We start from the raw sequence: 20,422 nt of genomic DNA on the forward strand, positions 1-20,422 counted from the left end.
GTTGACTTGAACAGAAGATTACACGGAAACCCAAATGGAAGAGCGTCATCCGGAGTAAGAGTGGTTTGAAGGCCGCCTCAAGTTCTCGCAACCGAAATAACAGTGAATCCAAGGCCATGATATGCTAGACTGAGAACACTCTTAGGTATGCTAGAGTCAATTCTGGAAAATTAGTCTACGAGGAGATCTGTCGGAGATGGTTGTTTCTGAAAAAGATCCACCAAGGGGGGACGTGAACAGAAATGAGGATTGAACCACAAAGAGATCTATCTCGAAGAAAGGTTCACATATGATTCCAGCTCTCCAAACAAGGCCGATCTGAAGATGAGGCCCATGTGGCATTGCCTCTTGAGCTGATACACATCGCAGGTGTTGACGATGTATTTCGCTCAAGCCCTCGTGTACTTATTATAATCTACCTAAGATGCCCATCTCATACAAAAAATCTCCAGCACACCATCGTCCCCGGCTCCAAAAAGTCTCGGCCACTCTCCAGATATCTCTTGCAGGATTTAGTAAAACATCTACGCCCCCCCATTATAGACGAAACTGAGTAGTCACCTGTCTACAGAGATATTCCATCACCAAAAACTACTAATTGTTCCACTCCCACACAACCACTGATGCTTGCACCTTCTGAGACTCAAATGCTAGGTTCAACTCATCAGAAACCTTTTTTCCTTATATCGAGGTTGAGATTGAGATCGAGATTTTGGAGCCCGGAAGTGAGGGGGATAAACAGCAGAGACAAATATCTGGACATAAGAGTTCATGAGGATCTCTAGGCCAGAGCAGAATAGGGGTCAGATCAAAACAGAGGTCAGATCAAAACAAAGCTCAGAACAAAACAGAGCTTGGAAAAGATCCCCCCAGGAGTAACGAGTGATCAGAACACAACAAAGCTTTTTTTTTTTTTTAAAAAAAAAAAAGAAGATCAAATCTCAAGAGAATACAAAGAGGCTTATCAACTAATAACATGATACAAGAAGGGATCCGAATAACCCCAAGCCCAACCAACCAAAAGAAGCCACCACCAGCAGTTCTAAACACTGGATTCATCTTCTCCAAAAGCCCACCCAGTGGTCTAGCTGCATCAATGAGTAGTAACTACAGACCCACCAGCAAGAGGCGATGAAATCCGGATAAAAAAAGAGTTCTGAGCCGTGACACTAATGAACTGAGAAAGGTCAAATCTCCGTGTACCTGTCGTCCTCACACTCAGGCAAACATACCCTTTCCAGATCCCCCTCATCACAAGTATTATCAGCTGTGCTTGACCCTAGGCACCTAGACAGCAACATCTCAAGAACCCACAGCACTCACCAACCAAGGTCTCCAAAGACACCCCCCATAGTACCACATCACACACAGCAGCAAAGTGAACAAAACCACCGCTTCATTTTCCGCTTTATATTTCCACTAAAGAGACCCCCCTTTCCCAACCCAACCGTATCCCTTTCCTCCCGCCCAGTGTATTTATCTAACATAAATCTCTCCCACCCTCCAACAATCATAGCGAAAAAACAAACCATCCATGTAGAAGAAAAAAAAACCAAAAAGGGTCATTCCGCTACCCATTTAATGCCAACCTCGCAGCAAAAAAACAAGGCAAAAACCTGATACCCACCCCTTTCCCGCACTCATCCCCTTAAGCAAACCTCTTAGCCCTCGCCTCCCTCTTAGCCCTCTCCGCCGGATCCTCCTCCCTTTGCGGCAGCTTCGTCGCAGCAGCAGCACCACCACCCCCCCCATTGCGCTGCTGCCGACCAGCACCACCCGGACCACCACGCACACGACCGCCCCGTCCCTGCTGGTTACGGCCGTTATTGCTGTTGTTCCGGACATTGGCACTAGGCTGCTGCTGCTGCGGCCGCTTGTTGCCGCCCTCAGCACCCTTAACCTTGCTCCCATCATCCTTCGCCTCCCTCCCCCTCTTCCTCGGCCCCCGCTCAGGCAGCGCGCTGTCCAGAGCCGAGATCTGGTTATTAGCCACCCCGAACTTGGCAGCCCTCGCCGCGGCCTTGGCCTCCTCCGAGTTTTCGTCTAGCGTGATGCCGAATCTGGCGGCGCGAGCAGCCCGCTTCTCTGCTTCCGTCTGCGCGTTGGTCGCGGCTAGGTTCGCTGAGAAGAGAGGTGCAGCTGGGGCAGCGGCGGGTTCCTCTGTGGCGGTGGTCTCAGCTGGCTTGTCTTCTTTGGTGGAGGTGGTGGCAGGGGCAGCAGTCTCATCAGCCTTGGTTTCGACAACGGCTGGCGCATCCTCCGACTTCTTCTCCTCTGCTGGCTTGTCTTGAGTGGCGGCGGGAGCGGCATCAGCCTTCTTGGCCATGGGAGGAAAGTCATCGTCGTCGTAGTCGATCTCATCCTCCGCCGCGGCGGCGGGCTTGGTGTCTAGACCGAGATCGAGTTCGATGTCAGTGATGTCGAACAACATGATGAAATAGAAGAGGAAGCGCTTCGAGGTTTGGAATGCGACAAGATAGGGGCTGATGCGATCGAAGGAGGTGATGAAGGTGCGACCGCAACCGATGTGTGTGATTGATCGCTTGCGCAAGAACAGATGGAAAATTCTCGACGCGCAATCCTCAGGTAGAATAACCCATCACCGCAGTCGCGATCGCATTCGCAGGGAGGGGAGAGTAATGGTAGGCTTACCGGCCTTGGGCTCCGCAGCTTCCGGGGCCTTCTGATTGTCGTCCTCCTGGAGACGGGCAATCAGGTCGGCCTTGTTGCCGGTCAACGGTAGGCTGCGCTCCTGAAGAACCTTCTTCAACTCGGGGACCTTCATGCTGTTGTAGTCGGCCATTGTAAAAAAAAAAAAAAAAAAGGGGGCAGCTGGCAGCTGCGAGTGGCGCAAGTAGGAATTGATGTGTAGAGTTGGTAGTGTAGGGAGACTGTTGATGCTTTTATCGCAGTACTTGATGGCCAGAGATGAAAGGAAGTTTGGTGCAGGGCGGTGATGAAGTTCACTGGGAGGCTCAGAGGGCTGCCGTCACGCGAAACGCGTCGCTCCAAGTTTCTGCGCTGCTAGCGCTGTCAACAGGGGTCAGTGGCTAATTGTCGGCAAACGTCACAATGTGGACTTGCGGCTTGGCATCGTCGCTGCTATTCGTACGATAGAGAGAGGATACCTATTGTATAGCTTTGGTGATTGAACAGTTATTCATTGTCAATAGACAGGCTTTATCGTCAGTAGCAACACTCTCCAACTCGCACCTTCCTCCTCATCATCAGTAAGCCATGTCAACGCAACTTCTCCTCCTAATGCCAACAGGGGTTAGGGTTTAGCCGCAACCCCCAAGAAACCACCAGCAAACTGACGTCATCTCCAAGACCATCTCCAAGACCACCTCCAACACCACCACAACTCAGCTCCAGAAGCAAAACACAAGGTGTAGCAAATACTCAAGAGTCAATTCTCCAGATGACAATGAAAACTTCTAACCTCTCACCAACTGACAGAGAACGCAAAAAAACAAAAACACTGTATGCCTTTTGCCCGTTTGTTTACCCTTCCCCTATGCGCCATATCTCGAATAACTCGGATGCAGAAAACCCTCATCCACCAAGGGAAAAACCCCAAGCCCTCCTTCCCCCCTTGCCCAAACTTTGCATATAACAACATGCTGATGCTCCGGGTATTGCCTGTAGTGAATAACGCGGTGAAAGAAAACAAAAGAAACAAAAGGAAGCCGCCTCCGCCCATTTTCTACAAGTTGACCGTTTTGTCTTTGGGTATCTCGGCTGGAATTCTTGGGAGGTTGGTGGTGCCACATAACCCCTTGAACCCGTTGTTTGTGTAGCCAAAAAGAAAAGAAAAAAAGGTCTCGAATCCGCAAGGTTGATGGTATCTCGTGATGTGATGTGATGTGATGTAATGCAGTGTCACGACAACAAAAGGCAGCCTCGTCTGTGCGCCCTTTCCCACTCCCATCTCCCAAACCTTACTATTTACCTCCCGGTCCTTCCTGATCTCGCCGATCTCGACGACATGGCGCTGCCGCTTCTGTCACGCCCAGCTCCTTGCAAGATGGCATCCTGATAGCTTGGAATGGGAGGACTTGGTGACGAGCGCTGTTGAATGGGCCGACCCTGAGCATTGCTAGTGCTCCTCGCTCGAACAGTAGCCAGGGAGCCATTACGGCTCCTGCTGATGTTGATCAATGGCCGGTTCTCATCGTCACTGTCATCGCGCTCGGCATCCGAGTGTTCCGGGCTCGTGTACTCCGGTGGGGGCGGATGGTTGGGGTCGTGAACACCAAGGCCTGCATTTTGCGCCCCCTCCTCGTTGTGTGTTTCAGCTGCCGCGGCGCTGCTAGGCTCTCCGGCGTCTTCTGTAGGAACCAAATGGGAAAGGGAGATATCGGTTGGGCTGCGCTGGGGCCCTGGGCTGGTGGGTGGGAGAACTCTGAAGTTACCAGATCTCGTACGGGTATGACCGGGATCCAAACCGGGTCCGCCTTGCCTAGGGTAAAGCTGCACAGACTGGCTTCCGCCATGACCACGAGTGTATGACCCTGTGTATCCGTCCTTCCGTCCCGTTTCGAGAAGAATGCTGCCTTGCTCAGAGCCGTATGGCGGAGGTGGTGCCAGTGAGCCCGTCATGGGGGCCAGACCCCACTTCTTCACGTTGGCCTCGATGAAAACAAATCCGGCCTGGCCAAAGTTGACGTGTACGATGCATGGGCCATTCGCTCCGACCGAGGGGAAGAAGTTTTGCGTCTTCATGCCATGGGCGGCTTCTTCCAGCTTCTTCCCGTTTCTTGTGAAGAATATAGCGCCGGTCCGAGGTCGGTACCCAACGCCAATAACGTCACCTTGAACGATTTGGGGGCCGTAGTGGTTGCCCTTGAACGGTTGGTTGTAGCGGCGAGAACCATTGGAAAGATAGGCAACAGAGTGTTTGTGGAAGCCTAGCAGATCAGTTAGCGAGATCTGAACGCAAACGTCAAGAGAGAGAGGTCTCTATCCTACCTGGTAACCGGAACAGCGGATAGGGTTTCGTGCACATGCCGATGCTGACCAGAGTATTGTCTGGCTTCTCGTAGATCTTGGCTTCCCAGTAGTAGACTTCGTTCTGTTTTGGTACCGGCAGATTGCTCATGACGGTGCATTCCGAATCGAAGAACTCAATCTCCGTACGGGCTTCAACAAAGCAGTTGGCAATCTCCAGCTCCGGCTCAAACTCCCAAGCAGAAACACCCTTCTCCTGAATAGCCAGATACTGCGATAGCGAGATGTCCGTCTGCACAGACTCGGGGGGGTTGGCAGCAATGAAGGCTAGAATAATCAATGTCAGCGTTCGGATCCGGCCTTGCTGGATAGAAAATACGTTAGGGCCGGGCACGTACCCTTTGCTCTCAAATATTCCGTCCTCTGCATGTCATCCATCGTCTCCAATGCCTCGGCCTCCTCCCGTGCAAACGCCTGCTCGTCATCGTACTCGCCGGGACGACCGATCCGGTCGAGGAAGATGCGGCCCGAGGATGTGTACTTGAAATAGTAGATGATGAGAAACACGCAGAGTATCACGATGGCCGACCCGAACGACGACAGCAGGCCGATGATGATGCCATTCGGGGCCGGGTTTGGATTCGAGGGGTAGTGATCGTAACGATCCATTGTGTGGAAAGAGTGGCGGTTGTTGGTCATGTTGGATATCACCTCTCACGCACTGCGAACAACCGATTGCCGGCAATCACGGCTGGACCACATGCACCCGCAACACCCTTTCAGATAAGGCCAACTCTGGCTCTCCTTGATGTCCACAGTTGTCCTGTTCTGTTCTGTTTCTGTCCCTAATCGTTCCGCTCAATCCCAGCGGGCGAGCGACCTGTAGCGAACTACCCAAGAACCAGGCGTCGGCGAATGAAAGAGAGACGGGCGGGCCGTTCGAGTGATGATGTCGCAGCGCAGCGGTCGATGGCTTTTTGCGGTCGACGCGGGGTTCGTTGGAAAAAGCAGTAGACTTTTTTGCCCGGCTGCACAAGGCGATGGATGGATGGATGGATGGATGGATGGATGGATAGATCAGGAACGTTTGGGGTGTCACGTTGACTTTGGCGCAGGACGAACGCCGAGATGACGAATGACGAAAGCAGGCCGATAAGCAACGGGGAAGTGGAATCGAGGCACTGCCCACTCGTCGTCGAGGTTGCGCAAGGGGTGGGTATACGGCAAAAGACAAACGCAAGAAACGAAAAAAAAAAAAGATAAAAAGAAGAAAAGAGACAGACGAGAACAAGTTCGTCTGCGTATGTTGAGACTGGAGAAAGGACCAGTTCAGATCAGTTGACCCAAGACCTGAGGAGGAGTGGTGGGAGAAAAGATGGAGTTTGTGAATGATGATGGATGGATTGGATGGGGCTGGCCCGGAACAAGTCACCACACCAAAAGGCTGGGTTTACCTGCCACAGTCTCTGGCGCCAAGAGGGACGTGGGTGTTGGCGCGCTATCAGGCAGCCGCCTTTCCCCCTCGGCCAGCTGATTAGGCGCTATCAGGTGGCGGGGAACTCGGCAAGCATTGGAGGGTGGTGACGCTGAGGGGTTGCCTAGGGGGTCTGTCCCCTCTTTTCGCTGATGTGTCTTGCAGTGGTTTTGCAGTTGGGTATCTAAATCCAAACCACAAGGTCTCTGCAGTATCTCTCTTTTGAAGGAGAAATGGAGTCGTCGAACGAATGCATAAACTCAGCAGACCCTGCGCCGCCCCAAGTCTCTGAAACCTGAGACAGCGCCTGAATGCGGCGGGTGCGCGTTGGCGAGGGACCATCTGCCCTGGCCGAGTTTCAAAGCCGCTGCTGCCCTGTGCTCGGTGCCGTGCTCACTGATGATGTAAACCACAACCACCCACCTGTTTCGCCAGCGCGCAATTCGGACCATCCTCTTGGGCCGGCCGTTGTTGGTAGTCTGATGGATAGCCAGGAAGCCACGTGGAGGTTGCAGGTTGCGACAGATGGATGCATCGAAATAGAACGGCCAACCTACAAGAGCCACCGCAAACATTGAGACTTTGTGATGCTCACGCCCGCTCTATGTCCCGCCGCCTTCGAGTCCTAAGGGGAATTGGACACTGAACAAAAGGACTGGAATGGAATCCCCATGGAACACCCAACCGAGACAATTTTCTGGAAGCCCAAAAAAGACGGTCCGCTCTCAGACAGCCGGGTCCTGGAATGCCGGAAACGAACGTCTCTCGGGCCTCATGGATCGGACAACCTCCGAACCGGCCATCGATCGACACAGGGATGAATCTCATCTTACGATAACGTCTGAGGCCAGGGTCAAAGTCTATGTAATGACATTTATTGATCTGATCCGTCATGATAAACTCTACATAATCCCAACATGAATGACAGGCTTGCTTCGCAAGTAGGTAAAATAGACCGCCACCGGTGAGATAAACAAAATAAACAAACGCCTGCTCTCATAGCCGGTCCAATCCTGTTCCAAACATCATCCAACATCATCTCGTCCCTCCATCCGTGGGTCCCAAATCCATCCCTTCCTGAACAACTCTTAATCAACGCTGCTGGTATCATCCCGTCTAGTCCTCTCTCTCTCCCTTCTGGCTCCGGCACCACCGCGTCTCTTCCTCTTGTCCTCGGCATACGCAAAGTCGCTCACGGAAGAGGCAATGGGGATGTGGTGAGAGTGCGTGTAGACCTTGGTGCCCGAGTCGTCAGTGCTGGCAGTAGCGGCGCTGACCTCACTCTGAGCCCATCCACCCGGCATGCTGCTCGAAACCTCACTCGGTGGCGGCCTAGGTCTGGACTTGGACCTAGCCCTCGTGTAATCAGAGTAGGTGTTCGCCGAAGTGCCCTCACCCGCAATCTCATTCCCCTCATCAATCCTCCTCAGCGCAACCGCCTCCTCCGCTCCGGCAGTAAAGCTGAAATCTCTCTTAATCCTCCTCGACTCCCTCGGCTGCAGCGCCTTCTCCTGCGCAGCCGCCCGTCTCCCCTCCTCCCTCAACTTCCTCGCCTCGGCCTTGATCTTCTCATTCTCCCTCACAGCATTCTTGTCGGCAGTGCTGTAAACCTTTCTGATACCCCTCTCCTTCTTCTCCTCCTTCTTCGGCGTCCTCTGCTGTCCAGCCATCAAGCCTTCGGTAACCTCGCTGCCCCCATCGACTGTGCTCTCCGCCATACCCCTCCCACTCGGGCTCACCTCCGACCAAGAAGGATTCGTGCTCCCATCCCACTCACTCCCATCCGCCTCCCGATTAATCCCCCCCACCCTCGCCGCCTTCTCATGTCTATACATCCTCAGCTGCTCCTCAGCCAACCTCTCCGCCTCCTCATCCACCACCTCCCCATCCGTCCCAACCTTCCTCCTCGACTTCCTCTCCTTCTCCCGCCTCTTATCCTCCCTCTTCCTCTCCTTCTCCCTCTCCTTCTGCTCCCTCTTCATCCTTCTCTTCTCCCTCCCCGAGAAATCCGACACCCCCCCGGTAATGCCCGTGATGCCCGTCGTGGCCGAAACAACAGTAGTCAAATCATCATCCCTTCCCCCGCCATCCCTCGTCACCCCCGTAACAACAGTCCTATCATCCACATCCTTGTACACACTCCCGCCGCCCAAAACAGTGGACGCAGTCACATCGCTGTAAACCGTACCGTTAGGCCCGATTTTAGGACGCCGAAGAACGGTAGACTTGTAATCCTCCCAATCCCCCTCCTTGAAGTAAAACCCCCCGTTCTTGGCCCAGAAGAAGAACCAAATCCCGACGATGACGAACCCGGCGCCTAGAAGACCGAACACGGCGAAGATGGCGTTGTTGTTGACCTCGTTGGGGTGGATCACGCCGGGGTGGGTGACCTTGACGGCGGGGTCGTCTTTGGTGTCGTCGCCGTCGCGGGCGAGGAGGATGGTGTGGGCGGCTAGGGGGCCGAGGGATTGGATGTCGGAGGGGAGGTGACGGCGGAGGAGGGTGAGGATTGTTGGTGCCATGGTGACTATTTATTGACTGGAACGTGATGATGATGTCAAGCCTGATGGCTGACCGGCTAAAGGTTGTGTGTGGTCAAGTCTCGGATGAGGTTGGGTTGGGGTTGTGAAGGTGAAAAGTCGCTGGTATGTTTTGTCGACAACAACCTCCCCCACTCAAAAATCCACGATCGTCCAAAAAAAAACCAAAAAAAAACAGTCGATAAATTAGCAGATTCCGTGGGATGTGTGTGCAACTGCAAATGCAGGAGAGAGAAAGGTGCAGCGAAAAGTGGGTGTTGTTGGTTTAATCGCACACTTGCGCACCCCGGTTAACCCAGAAACGGAGGAGGTTGGGGTTGCAGCTTTCCTTCCTTCCTTCCCAGCCACCCAGCCTTCCAACTCCACTGAAAATCAATCCAAGCCTCTTCCTTGCAGAACACACAATCAAGTTTCAGCCTTATTTCTTCGTCATCATCATCAAAATCACCAGGGAAACCACCCTTCCTTTCTTCAACTTTTATGCAATCTGCATATCTGCCATGCCGCCCTGTCAATAACCTGTGTTTGAACTAAAGTAAACAATCCTCACCCAGCAACCACCCACACAACCTCACCCCCTCCAACCCTCCAACCAATCCCACCCCGCATCCTCGCCAAGCCCCATCTTCCTTGACACTCGGTCACAACCCACTCAGCTGGTTCCTCCCACCCCACACAGTGTCCGCCTTTTCCCACCGTCCCTCTCACTGTCCTCCCCCCTCAACACCAACCACCAATCTCCAAGCTGATATCAACCCGCATGTTATAGGTCAATAACCTCCTCATGCCGTGTCTCTATCCCTTCTCCCGAGCACTCCCGGCTTGCTGCAAGAAAGAAATTAATTGGCCATGTTTAATTTGGGGGCTCATGCCTCTATCCCCCCCCCCAGTGAACGATGTCTGACAGTTGTCCTGACTACCTGACCTTCTCATCCGCATAGCAACGCGACCTATTTGGAATTTTCACACTCCGTTTCGTCCTACTGGTACCTAACTGGCAGTACGGATAATAGTATGATGATCCACAATCATCCCCTTTTTATAATCAGGCACAGCCAAACGTGTTCGGCCCCAAAAGGGGGGTAAACCAAACTCTCATTGGCAACACGTGTACAACGCCAGGTCCGAGAGTGGCAGAGAGGCAGTGTCGATCTGCAGATTTTACAACAAGGTAGCGGCGAATCTAATTTCTTCCAAAAATCATGAGATCAGCATCCCAATTGCACAGCATGGATACCCCTCATCATTCAATTCTCTCTTTCATTGTTAACTCTCCAAAAACAAAGGTTAATGATATCAATCTGGCTTGAAACGGCTTGCTCAAGGAAAATAATAATGAGATGGAAACTTCAGAATTAGCCCCGGTAGAGAAAACAAAGAAAACACCCTATACAGTTTCTTCCCAAAAAGCAAAAAAAAAAAAGCCTCCCGATATTAAACCTTAACCCTGTGCCCCTTTCAAAGTTTCCAAGGTCCATACCCCCTCCCCTTGATCAAAAGGGAGCATGAAACCACATCATAGTACATGACAATATCTTTGAGCCAACAACGCAAAGACTCAACTTCTAGAGTCACCACCCTGCCGCAAGCCGCCATGGTATTTTAGTAGCACAGGATTAAACATGGACATAAAAAGTCCCCAAGAAGAAAACAGAATGGTGTAAGGAAAGGTTCCCCATCATGAATTTCTCTGCAAACTTGTCCACCAAAAGGAACGAGGGGGTATAAAGCCCGCGCCCAAACAGTTAACCCAACTGAGAAGAGTATCCAAAAAAGAAATAAATAAATAAAAAAGCAAAAACGCTCGCTCATATTTCGCCCCAGTGAAACAAGAGTTATGCACACATAAACAAAAACATCATCGTCATCGTCATCATCCTTTTGTTGGGGTTCATCATCTTCATCATCTTGGATCGTCTCGGGGTCGCCATTTGGTTGGCCGTTGGCCGCTCCAGGCGTTCCAACAGGCCGTTTACCGACCAAAGTAGTGGTCGTCAGGTCGGGAGGAGGAGTACGAGGTAGGGTATTGGGGATAGGGTGGGATGGAGGGGGCGTAGTCGTCAGCACCGACGTACTCATATTCGGGGCTGGCAGCATCGGGGTAGGCGGGATAAGCCGGGGCACGAGGAATGGACCTGGCGCGGGAGGCTCCGCGGGTGCGTGGCCGGACAGGGAAATCGACTCGGGTTCGGCGGTCATCGAGGTCAACCCGGGTGTGGCGGTCATCGTGGTCGCCATAGCTCGCGTCGCTACCACCGCCTCGGTAGCCTAGCGTAGCACCGTTCTTAGTGATGTTGATCTCGGCGCCATCATGGCATTCCATTTCGGCACCGCCAATTTTGAGCGTCGTATTACCCTTTACCCTGATGGTGAAGTCTTCGTCGTGAGCACTGGTGTGCGTGGTCCTCGTCGTGTATGACTGTCGGTAATCGCTCTCGTCGCGGCTGCCTGAGCTTCTGCTGCTTCCTCCGTTTCGGGCCTTTGCGAGAGTTTCAGCGGTTAGCGGGAGCGGGGACCCGCCCATGAGTTCTTCCTGATAACGGGTGGCTGAACGAACTTGATCCTCGTATGCGCTGCTGGAAGCCGCCGATTCGCCAAAGTATGAGCTCCGTCGCAAATGCTTCCCGTAAGGCTCCACCGGCATTGGGTTGTAGTCGTAGTCGCCGTACGCCTCGTCCGCCAGTCCGCTGCTCATTCTAGGTGGCTTGGGACGGAAGGCTAGGTTGGTGCTGTGGCCGGCGTTGTTGTAATCGGCAGGGCCCATGGGGGAGAGGTTAAAGAGGTCATCCTCGGTTCGTTCAATATCATCATAGAGGGTTCGCCGCGAGATTGGCGTAGAGGGCGCAGGGGGTTGGAACCCACTGCTTGGGAGTGGCCTGGCAGATTGGGGTCTGCGAGGAGGTGGCGGCATCATGCGCTTATCGTCCGTCTCAACCTTGGACATCCTCCTGTTGGTGGATGGACGCCGAGCTAATTGTTTGCTGGGAGGCGCTTGTGGCTCTTCCCACTCGTTACCATATTCAATGGCAGGTGGCTGCTGAAGGCGATACCAATCGCTGACTGTAGCCGGGTGTAGCTGCCGAAGCGAGACTCAAGTAGCCGCGAAAAGTACTCTGGTCCTGGTCCGTTCATGACCACAGGGGACGATCCTAGTTGAAGATAAGGAATCTGCATGGGCGCTGACATGGGTGCCGGTGGTGGGGGGGGGCCGGGAGGGGGAGGACCGCTCCATTGAGGTGGGTTCGGAAGAGGTGGTGGCGCAAAGCCCGAGTTCATCTGCGGGCCTGGTGTCTGGCTGTAATACCTGTTCTGGTGGGTTAAAGGTGGTCTCGAAGGTGAGCTGCCATAATAGGCACTGGTCGGTCTCGTGGTCTTGGAGCGGGGACGAGTGGCAGCAGGCGCCGGGGCAGGTGCTGGCTCATTGACGCCGAAATATTGCGCATCGTGTGCGTCTACAGACTTGCGTGAGTAACGGGCGTCGGGCGGCGCCGTCCTCGTGGGCTTCAGAGCAGGTCTTGAAGTCATGAGTGCTTTTTTGCTGGCCGAAGTAGACTTATCCCTGTGAGTGCTGGGCTTCTTGGTAGAATCTCTCTCTCTTCGAGGGAGCGTCGAGTCCGAGTCGGTGTGGGCGTTGATGGGCGAGGTCTCGCTCTTCCTGCTCTTTTCTCTCCGGACACGTCCGGTGTTTGCTGGCTGCTTGATGGGACTGCCTGGGGCACAAGATGTAGCGTAGCGTGCGGTGCCTTCAAAAACAGTTCCGGCGTCGTCGGCGTCCTCGACGCATGCAGCAGATGGTCGATTCCTCCCAGACATTGCCGATACGAGCCCCCCGCTCGTCTGCAGGCGGGCTGACTCCAAGTCAGATGGTTGAGTTTGGTGTTGTTGCGAGAGGCAACGATGCCTCGACAAAGAGGCCGGCCAGTCTCGAGTGGATGGGATTGTGGGTTGATGTGGCAGGTTGGGCAGCGGCGGTAATTCGAGCGTTGAGGACAAGGCGGTTTGTGGGGTGCGAGGGCAGCGAATACCAGTGACAAAGTGATCGACTTCGGATGGCAGGATGGTAAATTCAGCGGTGGTGGCAGAAAAGTCGCTCGCCTAGAGACAGAAAATGGGATGGGTTGTCCTAAGGAAACAAAAAAAGGTGGAGGAACGGGACAGTGACGAGTTTTATTCACTGCGGGGGGGTATGCTGTGAGTGGAGGGCGGCAAGGAAGACCGCTGTCTCGCTTGCCTGGAGCAGGCTCTGGGGTTCGCTGGGGATTGGGGGAGAGCCACTGACAACCACAGGAGGACCAGACGGGAGACGACAGGGGTGTGAGAATCCCCCAGACACCAAAAGACCAAGACCACGGTGGGGACGGCACCTGAGGAGGGGCACCCCAGACAAGAATTATCGATAACAAGTCGAGACGAGACGAGACGATGCGATACCGAGGGAGCAAACACTCTCCTCCGTTCCGTTATCGACCAGGTGACGGCTTGACACACACACACACACACACACACACACACCTGTTTTGGTCGCACCAGATATCTTTTGTGTTGATGTTGGTGTTGATATGCTGGTCAATGCTAGTTGAATGCTGATCCTGATTCTGAGGCGGATGATTGTCGTGCCCTGCCCTCCACTGCCCTGCCCAGCGGCTTGGATACGTTGCCCGATGGGTCCAATGCTTTTTTTTCTCTTTCTTTTTTTTTGTCCTCCTGATCGTGGGGGGGAAGGCTATGGACGGCCTCACCTTGGAGCTCCAGAACTACGGATTCTGGCTTGAGCCTCCAAGACTTCAGATGCTGCGTGTGTCTCGCAGATTACAGGCAGATCGTCTGGCAGACTCGGGCAGATGCGGGACACGGAGCAACAGTGCCCGGCGCAACACAAGACTCTGCTTCTGCTGAAGAGCTATCAAACGCGATGCGATGTCGCTGGTTGGGATAGTTGGGCAAAGACGACGGGATACTTGTGCTCTGTGGCGAACCAATGAGAGCCTGCAAGTCGCTTGCACGTATGGCAACTTGGGAGCATGTGTGTGGTGGACTGCTTGTGCCAGTGTGCGTAAGGCCTCAACTGAGTGGGTTTTTTTTTTTCGGCGGGGACCCTTCTCAGCGGCTGCCGAGACACAATCGTGACGAAGCTGAGCACTCGTTTCGCGCCTTTAATGCCCGATACTGTTTTGGGCAGCGATTGAGAGGCACGGCCGAGTGCCGGTCTCGCAGTGATCAATCAGCGTTGAACTTCTGTCCTGGATGGACATCAAAAACAGGCTGTGCCAGGCCTAAGCGATATCTAGCCGTCTGATCATGAGCTTTTGGCAGAAATGCGATGAAGACTCGAGAATGCGTGCGAAAAAGAGGATCAACTCGGTTGAGCCGCGGACCACCGAACGATGCTCTCTTCATGCAGAGAGAGAGAAAAATGCGAAAGGCAACCACCGTTCATCCCTAGGCAACGGCAGGCAGGTCGCCAGCTCACACACCATTTCTGTCAACGCTTGCGCGGGTTTCGACCCTTATTATTGGGAGCCGTCGGGCCTGGAATGGAGAATGCTGCAGGCCGGTGCCGCCTGACGCCTCTCATAGGGCAGGACTGCGACGAGCGCCCCCAACAATCTTCTACTTCGTTATCTGTGTCTTGGTCTTGCCGGGTCCGCATTTTTGGAGTCACCGGCCAACTTCAATTATATGTACTGCACCCGTATTTCGATATCAAATCTTCAAGACACGGACTGGCAACGTCGTGATCGGAGCACACTTGGCGTATGGCAAGATGCTTTTCAGGAACCGATACGGCCTCTGGTCTGGTGACTGGTTCCGTCAAACATTCTCTTGATTGCTTACTCGTCTCGCCAGCGGACCGTCCGACGACAATTCAGCCGTTCCTTTCCACAGCCATGTCGTGGAAGCATCCAGCAGACGATCGTCTCATGCGGCATATTTTGCAAAGAGCCGCAATTCAATAGGTCGAACTGCTGCGGGTGAAACTGTTGCCCTCCACATATATACCAAGGAACAGACCAGAACCGCGCTCGCATATAAAAGTGTGTTTTGATTTTGATTTCGCCTTTGCCTCATTGGTGCTTCGAGCATACAGATGAGCATCGGGTGCCCAATGATCACGTTCTTATACCCTCCTCAAAAGATGCTCGACCGAATGTTGGGGGTTGCTTCTCCACAGAAATCGGTATCGTCGACGAAACAGAGGACAGCCGCGCCGGACCTTTTCGGATTTGATTGGACGGCTTCTTTGTAACAATGGCTGTTCCCACCGTCGCAAATGCGCGAGAAGCGCGAGTATCTGCACATCATGCCGTATCGCCATGCTCAGGCGATCCCGTCCACTTGGGTGCCGTTGAACGGGCATCCACAGCGGATTATCGGCTGTTTCGTCAAGCTTTTCGAGAACACAGGTTCCCAGTCTCATTTCCATCTCCCTCCAGATGTGAGTCAATTTGGGCAGTGGGAGGATGGCCAAGCCAATCCAAAGACGGACTGGTCCGGATACTCCGCATCCAATGCATTGAAAGCAGGATGCATGCAGGGGGTCCTACAGAAAGTCATTGACCTCTTGGGCAACGCTGGCGCCATTTCCTCAGATAGACTCCATGAAGCCTGCACGCAACTCTCTGACGCAAGCGTTCGAGACGATCCCGTGACACACCGGCCAATGCAGCTTCTAGGTATGTGACGTGAGAGCTCATGAACTATCCCAGATGTAAAAGAAAGCCAGCGTCTTCCTCTGGGCTTGGAAGGCCCTCCGAAAAGCACGCTGCCGAGCACAACCGGAAGTCAGGTCCGTTTGGGGACCGAAAGATAGCAGCCTGACCGGAGCTACTCCGGAATCCTGTCCATGCCGCCGTTTGTTGAGGGCCCAAGATCGACCGATTGCCGCATGCCCTATCTTTGCTGAATCTTCACAGTTCGAGGGCGAGAACTTTTTCATGCATTTCCGGAGGGGCACCTTTTGTGAATCCTTAGACAATCACCATCATCGTGCATTGAAAATCGATGGCAACCCGGACCTCTGCGGCGAGTTGATTCATTCGACTCCTCACCGCCTTTTGGTTCTGGTCTCCCTCTCTCCCGGCACTATATCCTGCATCAAAGTATCGACGCCACCGTTCCATCGCTGTGCGCACTCCCACCAGCCGAACCTTTTGAGCCGGCAGCTAATGACATGAAGAGTGAGGGGGTGGCTGATCCTAGGGAGGCTTAGATCGATCAGTGATGGCAAGCACTTGTCCTTCCAACCACGAAGCTGAGACATCCGGGTATACTCAGCGAGTGCCGTCGGCAATGTAGGTCCTCTCTCTGTCTCACATGGCCGAGTCTGCTCGTGTCCTTGGCCGGCTGTCTGAAGCAAAGACGGGCCGTCACGTCACTCGGCTCGATCCCGATGCAAATCCAGCGTGGGGTGCAGGCGACATACAGCTCTGGGTCTCAGGCGCATGACTCTCAGGTCGATATCAACTCCATGTCGGCCACCACAGCTCTATGATCCGAGAGGTAGACCATGTCATCGAAGCGATTTGGCAGAATCCCAAAGTTGCGACTAGTTAACTGTTGCGATTCCCGAACAAAAAGAAAGTCAATCCTCTTGGGCGTCTCTTCTGGCTCTCCAAAAGAGGTGTAAGTGATATCCTGGTTGCCGTACCGATCATCTTGTTGCACAAGCTGAGAGATATCCGTCATGCCGGAATCAGGGGCGGCCAACACCTTGTAGGCTCCATCACTTGGTGTGCTGTTGAAATCGCCGCCGAGAAAAGCTGGTACTTGTGTCCCTCGACTGGCCGAGGCCGTCCATGTTCGAGATATCTCCAGTAGCAGCTTGGCGCTTTCTTCCCGAGCTACTTTTCCGCGATGGTCGAAATGAGTACTCATGACTACCACACGAGCTCCAGTATCCTTGTGCCGGAATAATCCCACGGTAACAACTCGTTCCAAGGCAGCATCCCAACCTTTGGACGGGAGATCAGGTGTCTTGGAAAGCCAATAAGTCTTTTGGCGTTCGCATTCCCAATGATCCACTCGGAAAAAGATGGGAGAGAATTCGCCAGCCTGTTTACCATCCTCCCGGCCTTGGCCGATATGACGCCAGGCATTCCCCAGCCTGTCCTGGATATCCGTGAGCTGAGAATAAAGAACTTCCTGGAGACATATGAAGGGCGAGTCTTGACCCGAGGTGATGAACTTCAACTGTGAGCAGAGCTTTGGACAGCGAATAGACCATGGCTCCTCACCCGGAACGGGGGTCTTGGTGGCATATCGAACATTGAAAGTAATGAGACGAATCGGAAGGGGGCCGCGTGTGGCGATGCCGGTTGAATTGGTGGTGCCCATCACCACTGCCTAGAGCAAATTCCTGGAACTGATGCAAGCGGTCCTGAATGAGTGAGTGGTTGCCTAGAAGGAACGGGCTCTTCACTGAAGAGGCGTAAAAGCGATAATACGATAGTGAATAAAAGAGATGAATGAAGATTGAGTGAAATTGAAGCCGAATCGATAGCCGTCTGGAAGCTGAAGGCTACGTTGTCAGAGCATGTTCACAGTTGAACTTTGAGAAAGAAACGCGTCGTGGAAAAGAGACAAGGCCAACAGTGACAGGCAGCTGTCGCGTCAAGCTTTGTACTACGTCATTCTAGATAAGCTCTTATTATGTAAGCAAGAACCTTGCAACCATCTGACCTCAAGTCCTCGACCGCCGATGACCTTTTTGGTCACAGGCCACCAAATTCAGAAACCACGGCATTTATTTGCACGACCATTTTGAGCTGATTACGTGCTTCGATCGTGTAACTTTGACTTCTACATCCCGTATTTCCAACAGACCGAGATCTCCAAGTGGAAAAGTGCGGGAAACTGCAGTGTAATGCAAAGTGCAGAACTTCTTGCAGCGTTCCTGCTTCGAGGCTGACCTCCCACGAGCTGTGACTCGTCAGCATTTGCCCGTCGTCTCGATCTTTTTTTCTTCGATCGATTCATGGGAAAAGAACCTTGATGATTTGCTCCGATCATCTGCCCCCCAAAGGGTCTTGGCAGAGATCCTGCAGGTACGTTCTGCCTCACCTTCATCGCCCCCCTCATCTTGTATGAGACGATCAGAAGCCTGTATATCCTCTTCCAAATACTACATACTATCATCCTGACGGGATTTAGAAAATCACCGGTGTTCTCGGCATCTTTCTGATATCTCCGGGAGGGTGTGCTCGCTGGACAATCAGATATCGAATCCCACTACTAACCTGGTCGGTGTCTCAGCTCAGCCGGCTGAGTTGTATGTCACAAGCCAATCTATGACAACCTTCACGAAAGTAATTCCCCGCCTGCTCGTAATCTACTTTGGCATTTCCAAGGCCCAAATCCCATACATGCCGGTTTCGAGTCACCATTCACGCCATTCTCGAAATGTTCCAAGTTTAATCAACCCACATGGTGATCCCCGTGATGGTCCGCATAGTCTTGGTGTCTCTGAACCTCTCACCAAAATCGGCAATCTTCTTCAGACTAGCCATGGTTAATTCACCCTAGGCCGCGAAAGGCGCAGCCACACCTTAGAGCGAATGGGCGAATGACCCCACTCACACACGGCCATCGGCCGAGTTCGAAGTTGGTGTGTATGGCATCCTGTGGGTGGCCGTCAAGAAAACAGACAGGTCACTTTTCACTCCACAAGGCAGCATCTAAGCGGTAATCATCACTAGGGAACTTTGACCGGTGACTCTGCGTATACCCGACCATCCATGGCTTTTTTTTGTTATTATGTCTCTCATGGAAGATGGTGGGCATGTAAGGAACACCAGCTGCGGTCATTTGGACTTTTGGGATAGTATATATCAACTGCGGCGTTGCCGCCTTTTGGGGACCCATCCACTCATCTCTCTCTTGTTTCGTTCACTCTCTGTTGATCGAGTTCCACGGCAGTTGGGGACAGACACACAGACCGTCTGTGTGCGGCCTCTCTCGTTTCGGGAAGTCTATTATTTGATAGGACATCGACTCGTGTCTTTCTAAGCCAGTCGACACACAAGGGCGGCTCGACGGCAAAAACGAAGAATCTCATGCTTTGATCGGGTCAGACGAATACGCGGCCGGGGGTATATATCTACCCTCATTTGAGACATCATGTCTTCCTCCCGATACTCGACGACAACCAGCTCAACCAACCCATCAAAATACTCCTATTCTCCAGCAGCACAGTCTAGCTATTCCTCTTCCCGCCCAGGTCAACGCCCCTCTCCATTCCAACCACCCTCCCAACCAGCCCTCAAACCAACACACCTCTCCTCCCCCTTGCCAGACGACAACGACGACGACTTCTCCCTCACAATGCCAGGCATCGATCCCCTCTCCTTCTTCCTCACCCCCCCAACCCCCTCGGCCCCCTACCCACAGGACGACGACACGGCCATGCTCGACTTTGACTACTTTGACTACTCGGCCGGCATCGACGATTCTTCTTCGGCCGACGTTAGGAGCGTCAGCCCCTCCAGCCTAGCAGGCTTCTCCCGCCCTGACGGCCCGCGCCCCCCTACTCCCCCTCGGGTCTCCTCCCCTGCTGTGAGCACCCCCGATTTGGAGTTTGACTACGGGAGCTTGGGAGCCAGCCCGGAAGGTGACACGCTCATGGAGGAATACTACCGCCATCGGATGGGCGGTTACGGGGGTGTTCCGCTTTTGTTGAAGGACTTTACCAATGCTGCTGGGGGGAACAAGAAGAGGGGGAAGTTTACCAAGGGGAGTGGGGGGGAGAGGCATGCGGGGCATCACCATGTCTGGAGGGAGCCGAGTCCGGATGTTTGGAGTATTGAGGAGGATCCGAGGGAGGAGGAAACGGGGGTGGTGGATGTTAAGAAGAAGGGAAAGGGGACTACTAGGGGGGGTGGGAAGGGGAAGATGGTGAAGAGGGTGAGGTTTGTTTTGCCTGGGGAGGAGGAGGGGGTTTACTGATTTGTTTTTTTTTTGAGTAAACATGTATACTGCATCTTTTGGTGGTTTGTTGTTGCATTTTGAGATGCATTTTTCTTTTCTTTTTTTTTCTTTTCTTTTTTTTTTCTTTTTCTTTTTTCTTTCTTTTTTTTTTTGGAAATCTTTGGAATAGGATTACCCCCTTACTTAGAATATTGGGTTTGCATTAGGAGGATTTCCTTGAGTGCTTGTATGGAGGTTATCTGTTGCATTGTGTCCGGTTTTTGAACTTCCTTGGTTGTCTACTGCATCTCATCCGGTTTCATTTTTCTCCTGCTTTTTCCTAACCGCATGTTTGGTGTTGGCTGGCTCTTTGGCTCTTCGGGGTAAGGGATTCTCATCATCATCCCCGTTGTAATTGCATTGATCATCATCATAGGAGGATACATTCATACAGGTTGATACCAGGTTGGCATTTTCTGATCTCCATACCTCCCGTGGTTTATTTCTTGGGGGTTCTTACATCTATCTACATGTTTGCAAGATACTTTTTGCTTCG

General features: G+C 53.0%; 6 protein-coding genes across 6 annotated transcripts; 1 reads left to right on the forward strand and 5 right to left on the reverse strand.

Moving 5' to 3' along the window:
- Nucleotides 1-1,648: 1,648 nt before the first annotated feature.
- On the reverse strand, nt 1,649-2,803 carry PODANS_2_3640 (uncharacterized protein; the record flags this gene model as incomplete). The annotated part of the gene is made up of 2 exons (XM_001911079.1): nt 1,649-2,567; nt 2,604-2,803. The coding sequence occupies 2 exons, from the start codon at nt 2,801-2,803 to the stop codon at nt 1,649-1,651; spliced, it is 1,119 nt and encodes a 372-aa protein (XP_001911114.1).
- Nucleotides 2,804-3,948: 1,145 nt separating this feature from the next.
- Nucleotides 3,949-5,649, reverse strand: PODANS_2_3650 (uncharacterized protein; the record flags this gene model as incomplete). Its single annotated transcript, XM_001911080.1, has 3 exons — nt 3,949-4,910; nt 4,972-5,277; nt 5,349-5,649. The coding sequence occupies 3 exons, from the start codon at nt 5,647-5,649 to the stop codon at nt 3,949-3,951; spliced, it is 1,569 nt and encodes a 522-aa protein (XP_001911115.1).
- Nucleotides 5,650-7,512: 1,863 nt separating this feature from the next.
- Nucleotides 7,513-8,946, reverse strand: PODANS_2_3660 (uncharacterized protein; the record flags this gene model as incomplete). Its single annotated transcript, XM_001911081.1, has 1 exon — nt 7,513-8,946. The coding sequence occupies one exon, from the start codon at nt 8,944-8,946 to the stop codon at nt 7,513-7,515; it is 1,434 nt and encodes a 477-aa protein (XP_001911116.1).
- A 1,990-nt stretch (nt 8,947-10,936) lies between these two features.
- Nucleotides 10,937-12,777, reverse strand: PODANS_2_3670 (uncharacterized protein; the record flags this gene model as incomplete). Its single annotated transcript, XM_001911082.1, has 2 exons — nt 10,937-11,964; nt 12,015-12,777. 2 exons carry the CDS (start codon nt 12,775-12,777, stop codon nt 10,937-10,939), a joined length of 1,791 nt encoding a protein of 596 aa, XP_001911117.1.
- A 3,636-nt stretch (nt 12,778-16,413) lies between these two features.
- Nucleotides 16,414-17,298, reverse strand: PODANS_2_3680 (uncharacterized protein; the record flags this gene model as incomplete). The annotated part of the gene is made up of 1 exon (XM_001911083.1): nt 16,414-17,298. The coding sequence occupies one exon, from the start codon at nt 17,296-17,298 to the stop codon at nt 16,414-16,416; it is 885 nt and encodes a 294-aa protein (XP_001911118.1).
- A 1,782-nt stretch (nt 17,299-19,080) lies between these two features.
- PODANS_2_3690 (uncharacterized protein) lies at nt 19,081-19,905 on the forward strand (the record flags this gene model as incomplete). The annotated part of the gene is made up of 1 exon (XM_001911084.1): nt 19,081-19,905. The coding sequence occupies one exon, from the start codon at nt 19,081-19,083 to the stop codon at nt 19,903-19,905; it is 825 nt and encodes a 274-aa protein (XP_001911119.1).
- Nucleotides 19,906-20,422: the final 517 nt, after the last annotated feature.

Source organism: Podospora anserina, chromosome 2 (genome assembly GCF_000226545.1).
Source record: "Podospora anserina S mat+ genomic DNA chromosome 2, supercontig 2".
NCBI lineage: Eukaryota > Fungi > Ascomycota > Sordariomycetes > Sordariales > Podosporaceae > Podospora > Podospora anserina.